This window comes from Zea mays, chromosome 9, assembly GCF_902167145.1.
Source record: "Zea mays cultivar B73 chromosome 9, Zm-B73-REFERENCE-NAM-5.0, whole genome shotgun sequence".
NCBI classification, from domain to species: Eukaryota; Viridiplantae; Streptophyta; class Magnoliopsida; order Poales; family Poaceae; genus Zea; species Zea mays.
Genome location: NC_050104.1, coordinates 127521919 through 127533319, shown reverse-complemented (window position 1 = coordinate 127533319; position 11401 = coordinate 127521919). Strand labels below are relative to the sequence as shown.

At 47.1% G+C, this 11401-nt stretch overlaps 2 protein-coding genes across 2 annotated transcripts; both read right to left on the bottom strand.

Moving 5' to 3' along the window:
- Positions 1 to 250: 250 nt before the first annotated feature.
- On the bottom strand, positions 251 to 2065 carry LOC100281542 (glucan endo-1,3-beta-glucosidase 5). Its single transcript, NM_001154461.3, has one exon. It carries the CDS (start codon positions 1989 to 1991, stop codon positions 483 to 485), a length of 1509 nt encoding a protein of 502 aa, NP_001147933.1. The 5' UTR covers positions 1992 to 2065; the 3' UTR covers positions 251 to 482.
- An 863-nt stretch (positions 2066 to 2928) lies between these two features.
- On the bottom strand, positions 2929 to 6273 carry LOC100285823 (pre-mRNA-splicing factor PRP17). The gene is made up of 2 exons (NM_001367338.1): positions 4476 to 6273; positions 2929 to 3265 (listed from the first exon to the last, which is right to left on the bottom strand). The coding sequence occupies exons 1-2, from the start codon at positions 6185 to 6187 to the stop codon at positions 3259 to 3261; spliced, it is 1719 nt and encodes a 572-aa protein (NP_001354267.1). The 5' UTR covers positions 6188 to 6273; the 3' UTR covers positions 2929 to 3258.
- Positions 6274 to 11401: the final 5128 nt, after the last annotated feature.

Here is an 11401-nt window from a genome sequence, read left to right as displayed (position 1 = left end):
GTGTGCAAGTGCAAAAATGTCTAGTGAAATGTGACTTTTAGGGCTGGTTTGGCAACCTTATTTTTATAAGGGATTTTCATTTTTTCAAAGAAAATTAGTTTATTTTCTCTAAGAAAATAGAAATCTCTTAGAAAAATAGAGTTATCGCAGCCCCATTTTTCCAAGAAAAATAAACTAATTTATCATAGGGAAATAAAATTTCTTTGAAAAATGGGTTGCCAAACTAATTTCGGGCCTGTATATGCATATCTTTCGAAGACATTTCGTCATATGTGTATATCCTCTGAAATCCGAACCATATCCCAACCAAATTACATATCAACATCTCTGTCGTGTATATGTACATGAGAAAGAATCCCCTTCGCCAATAATCCCAACGGCAAATGCATATTTATCACCAGCGTAGCGTTTAGTTGGAAAAAAATTTGAAGAACCTGTGGCCTGCCTTTCTAGCTTAGCTACTCCGTGTCGCAGTCTCACGCTTACCAGGCAACCAGAGCAGTAAGGCCAGCCAAGCCGAGCAGCAGCACGGCGCTCCAAGATGAAGCTGAAGGACCCGCCCTGGCGGCGGGCGACGCCGGCTTTCCGGTGAGCTCGTGGCGGCCGGTGTCGATCATGATCTCGAAGCGGCAGGTCCCCTGGGACGGGTCGGTGGTGGTGATAACGGAGAGGTTGTTAAATTTGCAGGCGGCCTTCTGCTGGTTGGCCGACTGGAAGAACTGGTTGAAGGCGTAGGAGACGTTGGCGCGCGCATCGACGCTGCCGCAGGAGGAGCCGGCGCCGAGGCTGGTGCAGTCGGAGTACTCGCAGGCGTAGCCGACGGCGCCGGCGATGGCCGGGTCGGAGGCGCTGGCGTCCGGGCGGAGCACGCACCACTGCTTGGAGAGGTAGCGGACGCCCTTGGCCGGCACGATCGCCCTGCCGCTGGCGAGCCTGAGCGGGTACTTGGGCGAGCCGTCGTAGTTGAAGACGCCCCAGTGGCGCTCGAAGCTGCCCGGGTCGATGCTCTTGTTGTCCTCGTCCAGCAGCGCGAAGACGTAGACGTCGGGCATCTGCGGGCGCCGCGGGGTGCCCTTGCCGGCGATGATGCGGTCGAAGAGGCCCTGGTTGAAGCGCTGCGCGTTGGCGGCGTTGGCGTTCTTGTCGCCGTCGGTGGGCCAGCCGATCTCCCCGACGATGACGGGGATGGCGCCGAGGCCGTGCTTCTCGAGCGCGGCGATGAGGGTGTCGTAGTTGGCGTCGAAGACGTTGGTGTAGAGCACGTTGCCGTCCTGCACGCTGGCCTGCGAGGGGCGCGCGCCGGGGGACGGGAAGTAGGCGTAGTCGACGGGGAAGTTGGGGTCGGCGTACAGGGAGAGGAATGGGTAGATGTTGATGGTGAGCACGCCGCCGTTGTCGAGGAGGAAGCGGACGAGGCTGACCATGAGGCCGGCGATGTCGGGCCTGAAGTCGCCCGAGGAAGGGCGGCCGTCGCCGGACTCGTAGACGTCGGCGTTGAGCGGGACGGTGACGTGCACCTGCCTGGCGAGGCCCGCCTTGACGAGCGCGGCCTGCACGTTCTGCACGGCGGGCAGCGTGGCGGCCTCGAACTTGCCCTTGTACGACTTGAGGAACGGCTCGTTGCCGACGGCCACGTAGCGGATGTCCACGCCGTACTTGGAGACGTAGGTGGAGACGTTCTGGATCACCCACTGCTCGGCGGCGGTCACGCTGGCGGCCACGGAGCCCAGCAGCTCGTTGGGGAGGCCCAGCATGACCTGGATCCCTGAGTGACCCAGCGCCCTGAGCGCCGGCGGGTCCGCCTCGAACAGCTTCACCTTGTCGAAGCCGTTGTCCCGCAGGAGGCGTACGGTGATGTCCCCCGGCAGCGGGTGCAGCGCGCGGGTGCCCCAGTTGGCCGCCAGCGCCTGCACGGGCCGCGCCCGGAACACCACAGGGTACGCCGCCGCCACCCACAGCAGCACCGCCAGCGCCCGCAGCGCCGCCGCCATGGCTTAGCTTCTTGATGGATCACTGGCACACCACCGTATGTGCTGCCCTGTCGCAGTATGCTATTGTTATGTGCACCGGCCACCGGTGGTGACGACGGAAGATATAGGGTCGGCGCTGGCGGGCGAAAGGGTAGCGGACCGGATGGTGTTTGCACCCACAAGGGAAAGCATATACACAAAAATGGTCTTTGTTTCCCTCAAGAAAGAAGAGGATGGAGGACTGGTCCATGAGAGATGGAAGACGATGAAAAGATGGGATCAGATACCGGATGGAAATGGACAAGTGTAAGGATACGTGGGCGTCGCCCGTGTGGTTTTTGACCTTGGAAGCTAGGAAAAGGAGGGAATCAAGAAACGACGACGAGCAGGAGCAGCGGGGTTGCGTAGTGCTATGCCGATCCCTACCCCGACACCAATGCTGGTGGAGGAGCTTCTGTTTTGTCACCTTTCTGGACCATGTTTGTTCGCATCAAATGCATGCCCACATCACAGTTCCTGAATCAGCAGCTAATTTTATACCACGTCGTTCCTGGATCAGGAATAGAACAATGCTGAGAAGTATGATTACGCCAATGAATCAACGAACGTTTTTAATCCACTGTTTAAAATCAGGAATAGATCTTCCTATGAACTTTAATCATCTGTTTTTATTAGTGTATATGTATAACATTACGAATCAACTACAATCTATTTAATTGCTCAGGAATCAAGGCGTCAAGCATTTGACATGGATCTGGAAGATACTTGTCTCAACTCAATCTCTATTTATTTCCTGTTCACTTGGCCCCAGCTATTAAAATAGGGAGCTATCTAAGGGCCTGTTTGTTTGTGATTATAATCTGCCCAAATTATATAATCTTAACTTATTTTGATCTGGACAGATTATAATCCCAAACAAACAACCCCTAAGTTATAAAACAGACCGGAGGGGGATACTACACAACAGACACTTCCTCAGATGGTACAAACGTTCGAAGGAACAGGATTACCAGAAACCGCAAACAAGTTGCTAGTGGCAGAGATACAACTAAAAATTTGAATATGGTGCGAATATTGTACATTTGGACATCTAACAGGGCAGAACCAACACAAAGGTAGCAGCAAAACCCCACCTTTTTCTCCCATATATGTAACCTCAAAAAACACATGTTTTTTCCTCCGGGATTCTCTTGTCGAGCATGTGACTTACAGTATGCCATGACATTCGGCGTGAATCGGATTGTTACAAAACCTTTCCCAGGAGCTCAACCAATATCTCTGCCAAAGTTCAGTCCCTGCAAGTTGTTCAGAGGAATGTCAGTGCCATATCATAAATATACAAAAGACAACAGGAAAAAAAAAGGGATGGAAACCAAAGAGTGTTTCAAAGGTTCAGCAAGACAGCAAAGTTGATCGGGCAAACACATCAAATGAGATACAACTTACTCCTAAAAACATTTTTCTCAACTTCAAATATTGCATTTAAGCAAATATTTTTTATAGCAGAAACAAAAGCTGGTCACATAAAACATGTACTTTTTCATACATAATAAATTGAACCATAAAATTATTCCTTCTGGATTCTACATGTCGGCACACTCATAGGAAACAAACAATGAATAAGATACAGTTTGATGCAAGTATAAACTGCTGTAGGACCAAGTAAAATGTAACAAAACTAAACTGAATATATGAACAGCTACACAGCATTAGCAATTTCCATTTAACTCATTCTTGTAAACAACATGGAAAATAATATGTATCAACTATTCATTTTAAGTAGAATATATGGAACATACAAGTGATCCTTTGGTTAATTGTACCAGACAAACAGCACCACGATGCAATAGCAATAGATATTAGAAGGAATCACCCTAAATGCATAGCCAGATTTATCATATAACCAATTAACCCACCATCACAACTTCACTAGCACATGAAACTACAGATATTCACCTCTTAGAAAATGAAGTACTGGGCAAAAGAGTGCAGGGCAACCACAATTATCAGCAATAAGACAAGAAATTATAGCGTTTATGAACAAACAGTTTTTGAAACCACATTTAGGGCACACAAAAAAATGCCACCATACGCAATCTAGCCTCTGGGTGCAAGTTCTGCATGCAAACCATAATCAAGTATGTATCCTACTATTTTTTTGTGTTTGTGACTAACTAAAGCAACTCTTGTGCAAATAAAACTAATATAGTATAGATCAAATCAAACATTTACAAAAGATTATATTCACCACAACCTGTAATATGAAACAAAACAAAATGTCCTAGTTTGTTCATAAAAATCTTAGCACAACATTTGCAAGGGCGCCATGCATGTGATTAAGTTAGTAAAAGCTTAATTCTCTGAATGCATTGTGAGCCTGAGAGTTTCTATAAGTATTCAACAGAAAAGACTCCTCTTAGCAAGAAAACCTCTGCTAGATCACAAAGCAATTAAAAGCAGTGGTTCCAATTAAAAGGAGCACGCGTGGTTGTGTGATCAACTTACCAGTATTTAATTACACCATCCCATCCACAGGTTGCAACCTTGCTAGTTTCCAACGGATGCCACTCACATCCAATGCAAACCCCGTTGTGACACTTCAAAGTCTTGAATCTCCTGCAGCTTTTCCAGTCCCAGAACCAGCAGCTACCCTCGCCATCACCAGACATCACAAACCTCCCATCAGGTGAGAAGTTCACCTGACAAGCATAACCTGCCACAATGTGGCCAGCAAATCTCTTCTTCTTATTAAGCTGAAACCTCTCCTTGGTGCTGTATATCAGTATCTGATTGTCCAAACTCTGTGCTGCCAGCCAATTGGAGTTGGGATGCAGTGACATCGATGGCATTGAATGCATGTGCGGCTCACTGATGTACTTAATCACCACAGGGATGCCAAACTCCCACACACGAAGAGACTTGTCATCACTTGAGGTCACAAATCTCCTGTTGTTATCCACAAAAGTTATGGTGTTCACAGCCCCTAAATGCTGATCATACTCTTGTGTAATCTGCCCTGACTTCATATCCCATTGCACAATCTTCTTATCGCTCATTCCGGCAAGGAGAATATGCTGCTTATCCTCATCAGGATTGAGCTTCACAACATATGGGACCTTCCCAGTTGAAAAGGTCGAGATCACCTGCCCTGTCTCAGTATCCCAGTACTGTATATTCCTGTCATACCCAGCGCTCAAGAACTTAGTCCCGTCATTGGAGAATGATATATCCCTTACCGCCTTTGAGTGCCCCATATAGGTACGCATACATGTCCGTGACCCAAGAACATCCCAGATCTTAATCTTGCAATCCATACTCGCAGAGAGCAGCAAATGTCCATACTTCGGGAAAAACCTGATAGCTGAGACCCCCTTGGTGTGACCGACCCACTCGTGCACACACCTCTTGGGGATGTAGCAGTGGTCGTTTGTGGCCTTGGCATCCTTGGGCGGCGTGATCCAGGAGCGTCCTTGGTAGTCCTTCTCCTCCTTGCCGTGGAAGGTGGTCTTGACCACAACCTCTGTCCTCTCGCTCTTCCCTTCGAGGCGGGCCTCCTTCTCGGCCTTCTTGGCAGCGTGCGCCTCCGCATACTGCTTCTGCTCGTCAGTGAGCTCCGCGGGAGGCGCTTCCTTCTTCCCAGCCCAGGGACTCTGCTTGTTGTGGAGGATCCATTCCTCGGAGGCGGGGTTCTTTGCCTCCGGGGGGGCTAGCTCCGCCTCGTTGTCCGCCTTGGCCAGGAGGCGACGGCGCTTGTGCTCGGAAGGGGCGAGGTTGTAGACAGTGTCGGGCTCAGGCGCCTGGGGCTGGGCGTCGCCGACGATGTGGAGGCCAGACGGGTCGGCGGCGTAGCCAAACCGATGGAAGGTGTTGTACTGCTCGTCGAATAGGAATGGCAGGACAGCGGCGTCCTCAACGTGGCCGAGCTTGTGGTTGCGGTTGCCGGAGGCGGACGAGATCGGGGCGTGGGGGTGCTGGGGCCCGAGGATGGGAGCCCAGAGCTGGTCAGCAGTTGGGTTGAAGGCGACGAGGTGGAGCGAAGGGTCGAGTGGGCGGGCGGCGGACGCCGCGGAGGAGAGTGCGAGCGCGGTGTCATCGACGGCGGGGGCGGCGGACTTGGACGGAAGGCGGAGCGGCGAGGAGTCCGGCGAGGACGCGGCCGCCGAAGCCTCCGGAGACGACGCGTCGTCCGGCGCGTAAGAGGACTGGAGGAGATCCATGACGGCGGATCTAGGGTTAGGGTTTCTGCGGCAATGACGAGGCCGCCGCGACTGTTCGCGATCGCGAAGACGAGAGCGCACGAGCTGGGCCGCTCCAAGGTGCGATGGGCCGGTTGTATAACATATCAAGCTGAAGTGCTAACGGCCTAACTTTCTATGCCCCGTTTGTTTGAGCCAACTTCTATAAAAATCGTTTCGGTAAAAACCGTTTAAATCGATATAAAATCAAAATCGAACGAGTCGCCACGATAATAGAAATCTGCCGTCTTCTAGATCCTGAACCCTTTAGACCATTTTATCTTCCTCTGCACGTAAACCCCACGATAATTAAATTCTCCCATAGCCAAATTCTTAGAAAAACTAGTCAAAAAAAAACTGAACCAAATACACCCCTAGTCTCTTCTCCTAAAAAGGACTTCCTGCTTTATATTTTAAGTTACTATATTTATATAAAATTGTATTACACTTCCTTCATAAATATAAGGACAGTATTTCTCTTTAGGGCCTGTTCGTTTTCATCTCAATCCATGTGGATTAGATGGGATGGTGAGTTTAAATGCATCGCAAGTTAAAATCTCTACTTTTTTTCAATCTCATCTAATCCATGCGGTGTAGTAATAACCGAATAGAGCCTTAAAGAGTTCGACGCAGACAATAATTGGCAAATATATTTACAAAATCATTAGATATGAGGATCTTTGTTAAGATAAATAGTGAACTTAACATATTAGATGATGGTAACATCTTATAAATTGCCATATTGTATAAGATTGCATACCATGATGTATATATTAATGTGCTTGCCTAACTTGTTGAGACAATGGCCAATGAGAGTTTATGATGATTATGATGGTGTTTTGAGCAGATGTGCTTGAAGGAAAAGAAGAATGAAGTGTTCATAAGAAGGGAACATATGGGTGCTTTTGAAGAAGCCCTCTAAAGGCAAGAGGACGGACAAAAGTCTCGTGAGGCTCACCCAGGTTAGGTAGAAGGGCGTTAGGGAAAGAACATGGACGAGCAAGCATCTATTTAAATTTTCTACAGTGTGGCAAGACTAGTACATGTTTTACATGTTGTCTTGGGTGTTTAGGACTAGGTTTTAAGTCATGCACGAATGTTGATGTGGTGCAGGTCAAGCGTGTAACACCCAAAAGGTGGTGATCTTCGGACTGTTGCTCCCGCCCGAACTCCCCTGCGTATATGTACCGACCCCTCGCTTCGTCGTTCCAGCATCCAGACCCAAAACCACTTTGCAAAGAACTCCCCTGCGTATATGTAGCGGTTAGTTTGGGGCACCAGAGCATGTTGGTGCCGCCTCCGGCATGTTCGCCGTCGTGTGGCGCGTGACGGCGTCGCCTGGCGTCGTCAGGAGGGAAGAGGCACAACTGTAGCTGTCGGATCAACGATGAACGGTGTAGATTACAAGCTAAGATACCCCCTTCGAGTATTTGAAGCTTAACCGTCGATCAGAAATCCGAAACTCCAGGTTCGAAGAAGGCGTGGGCTTCGGACGACCGTCGATCCGAGATCTAACAGGTAGGATAGGTACATGTTCAAGGGATTGAGTAGTCTAATCTATGCCGCATATTTTAAATCTAATGGTTCACATGATACGATACCCCTTCGGCCGCCACATTTATAAAAGAGACCCACGGGTTTTTAGGATTTAACCCGTCGTCCACCTAATTCAATAGCAATAATAGCTAAACCCTGGAATTTTCAAAAAAAGCTAATGAGGAATATTTCACAAATAGGTCCCTAGAATTTTCAAAAAAGCTACTGAGAAATATTTTAAAGCATAAAATTTATATCAAAGTACAACCAAACTTGGATAATCCATATCTTGTGCATTTTGGCTCCGATTTGGTCCGTTCAAGTTGCGTTCGCTTCGTAATAGAATTGTTTATGCGGAAAAAATTTTATTTATATCATGCCACATGCTTTTATAATTAGATATTTATTTAACTTATGTTAGTTGATTAGTTATTCTAGTCAAAGTTAATCTGACTATAATTATAGTTTGACTATGATAAGATCTCTACTCAAGTTATAACTCAGATTAAAATAGAAATATTCGTTTCCTGGAATATCTCTTCTGCTCTATTTGGATGTCGATATTGGAGGTTATATAATTGAATTGTGTTGAATACCAAATCAACCATGGTATTGAAATGATATGCAATTCCAATTCTATTGTTTGGATGTCACTGAATTGGAGTTTGTAATTGTGCGGTCTGATTCCATACAATACAGAGGTGTGATACTCCGAATTGGGAGAGTGAGTTTCTAGTTTTAGTTCAATTCCAGGGAATTGGGTCTCTGATTCCAAATCTCAATTCCATGTGCGGCCAAACAACAGAATTCAGTAAGGCTGATTCTAATTCCCAATCCTGTGCTCCAATATCAGAGTATTCATGATTTATATTAATCAACATAGAATATGATTTTATCGTTTAATCACCTAAAACTTCAGAAAACAATTTATTTTCAACTGTTGCTCCGATTTTAGTGGTTCTCGAACCTACGATCTCATAGCGACGCCTAGAATACTATTACGCTATTTGTTCTTATGTTTGGTGTAATGTGATTTTTACCTATTTCTTGTCTATATGTATATATAATATTGTGATAGAAAGACGAGGTTACAAGGAACCTAAAAAGTCAAATTGGAGAAGTACCTGAAGTTGTACCAAAATGGCAATTGTGTCTTTAATCACATTCTTTGACCTAATAATGTTCATGATAATCACCATGACACTGTTAGGCTTAATATTGATGGGACCTAATAGGCTACCTAGTTTTGTTTATCATACACCTGGAGTACAAATAAATTATTGGGTACTATTGCTCTCTCTACCTGGTTTTGGGATTAAGATTATATATGAATTATGATCATGTTTTGTCATTATTGTTGGTTTATTTATTGTTCATGTTGAGATCATTTTGTTAATGAGAACATGAAGCTTAACCAGAGAAACTGTGCTACCACAAGGGTGGAATATGATGTCCTTGGCCAATTAGTTAGGAAAGCTAGGGAGAGATTACCCTACCTGAAAGGGCAAGCAGAGAGTGAATCGTTGTAGAGTATATGAAGGTTCTCGGGTCGAACTGTTTGTGATAGCTGTTCGGACAAGGGATTCTTATGCTCCCTTTTGCCTGAAACTGTAGCGGGTTTTCTCAAACTAGATGAACTTTAGAAAGGTTTCGTAATGCTACCCTGCCTCGTCTCCTCGGTAGAGATGAATGAGATTCTATACCCCCTGGCAAAGTGGGTAACACGACTCGTGAATAAAGACGCACAACCTCTGTAGAGTGTAGAATTGGTATATTAGTCGTGCTCACGATCAAGAGCAGCTTAGGACTCTCGTATGATTAATTGATAGAACTAAACTTAACATGACATTTATTGCATTGCATTGTGAAAATTATTAATTGTGATATCTTATTTAATTGGGTTGGTATACACTATACTTAGTAATTGCTAATAAAACTTTGATCAACTTATTAAAAGCAATGTCGAGCCGTAACCATTTTTCGTTGGTAAGCCTTATACTTCACAAGAGCTCTCACCGTAAGTGAGCTCATGCACATTATTCCACACACTTACTGAGTGATGAACATTCGTGAGCTAAATCTTGTTATAATCACCACAGGTCAAGAACTGGTACCGCAAGACGAGGAGCATGAAGGATGCTATGATAAGTTTGAAGAGGTCTAGATCGTCGTCTCCCAGTCAACTATGGTTGTGAAGGATCGTTGTCACCATATGGTATAATTTATTTAGCTATTTTGTACATAACCTTTATTATATAATAAATATATGACATTGATTTCTGTACTATAAGTCATCATATGTGTGAGACTTGACCCTATCATAAATTTGATATGTATCCGGGTTTGCCCTTAGATCCGAGGAGAAAGAATTAGCCATCATCATCGCAGAAGAACCCCTTTATATTAATACTGATATGGTGCATGTACCAAGCACCATGATAAGAGGGTTAGTTCCACGTAGTTCCACCGCCACATATAGGCCCTGTTTAAAAGTGTAGTATTTTTAAAGTTTTGAAACAATACTATGCTAATTGATAATACTATAGTATTAGAACTCAAAATGTGTTTGTTTGTACATGCAAAACACACTTTTAAATACCATGGTTTATCCAAAACCGTTGTATTTTTTTGAGTTTTCGAAACTTCACTTAGGACCTCCGTTTTATTCTCTTCTTTCTACATATATTTTGTTTTTTCAATGGAACCAAACAAATCTCGGTTTTGAGCAATATTATGGTTTTACTGTGGTAGAGTAATATCGTGGTATTTTGTCATATACAATTTGTCGGGGACCATAATTAGGGGTACCCTCAAGACGCCTAATTCTCAGCTGGTAACCCCCATCAGCATAAAGCTGCAAAGGCCTGATGGGTACGATTAAGTCAGGGATCAGTCCACACGAGTGACTCGATCACGCTTCACCCGAGCCTAGCCTCGGCCAAGGGCAGCCGACCTCGAGAGACTTCCGTCTCGCCCGAGGCCCCCCTTTTTACGGCGGATGTACCACCGGCTCGCCCGAGGCCTTGGCTTCGCTCAGAAGCAACCCTGACTAAATCGCCACACCGACTGACCAAATTGCAGGAGCATTTAATGCAAAGGTGGCCTGACACCTTCATCCTGACACGCCCCCCCCCCCCGGCAGAGCCGGAGTGACCGCCGTCACTTCACCGCTCCACTGACCAGTCTGACAGAAGGACAGCGCCGCCTGCGCCACTCCGACTGCGGTGCCACTCGACAGAGTGAATCTGACAGGCAGTCAGGCCTTGCCAAAGGCGCCACGGCGAACTCCGCTCCGCCCGACCCCAGGGCTCGGACTCGGGCTAAGACCCGGAAGACGGCGAACTCCGCTCCGCCCGACCCCAGGGCTCGGACTCGGGCTAAGACCCGGAAGACGGCGAACTCCGCTCCGCCCGACCCCAGGGCTCGGACTCGGGCTAAGACCCGGAAGACGGCGAACTCCGTTCCGCCCGACCCCAGGGCTCGGACTCGGGCTAAGACCCGGAAGACGGCGAACTCCGCTCCACCCGACCCCAGGGCTCGGACTCGGGCTAAGACCCGGAAGACGGCGAACTCCGCTCCGCCCGACCCCAGGGCTCGGACTCGGGCTAAGACCCGGAAAACAACGAAACTCCGCCTCGCCCGACCCCAGGGCTCGGACTC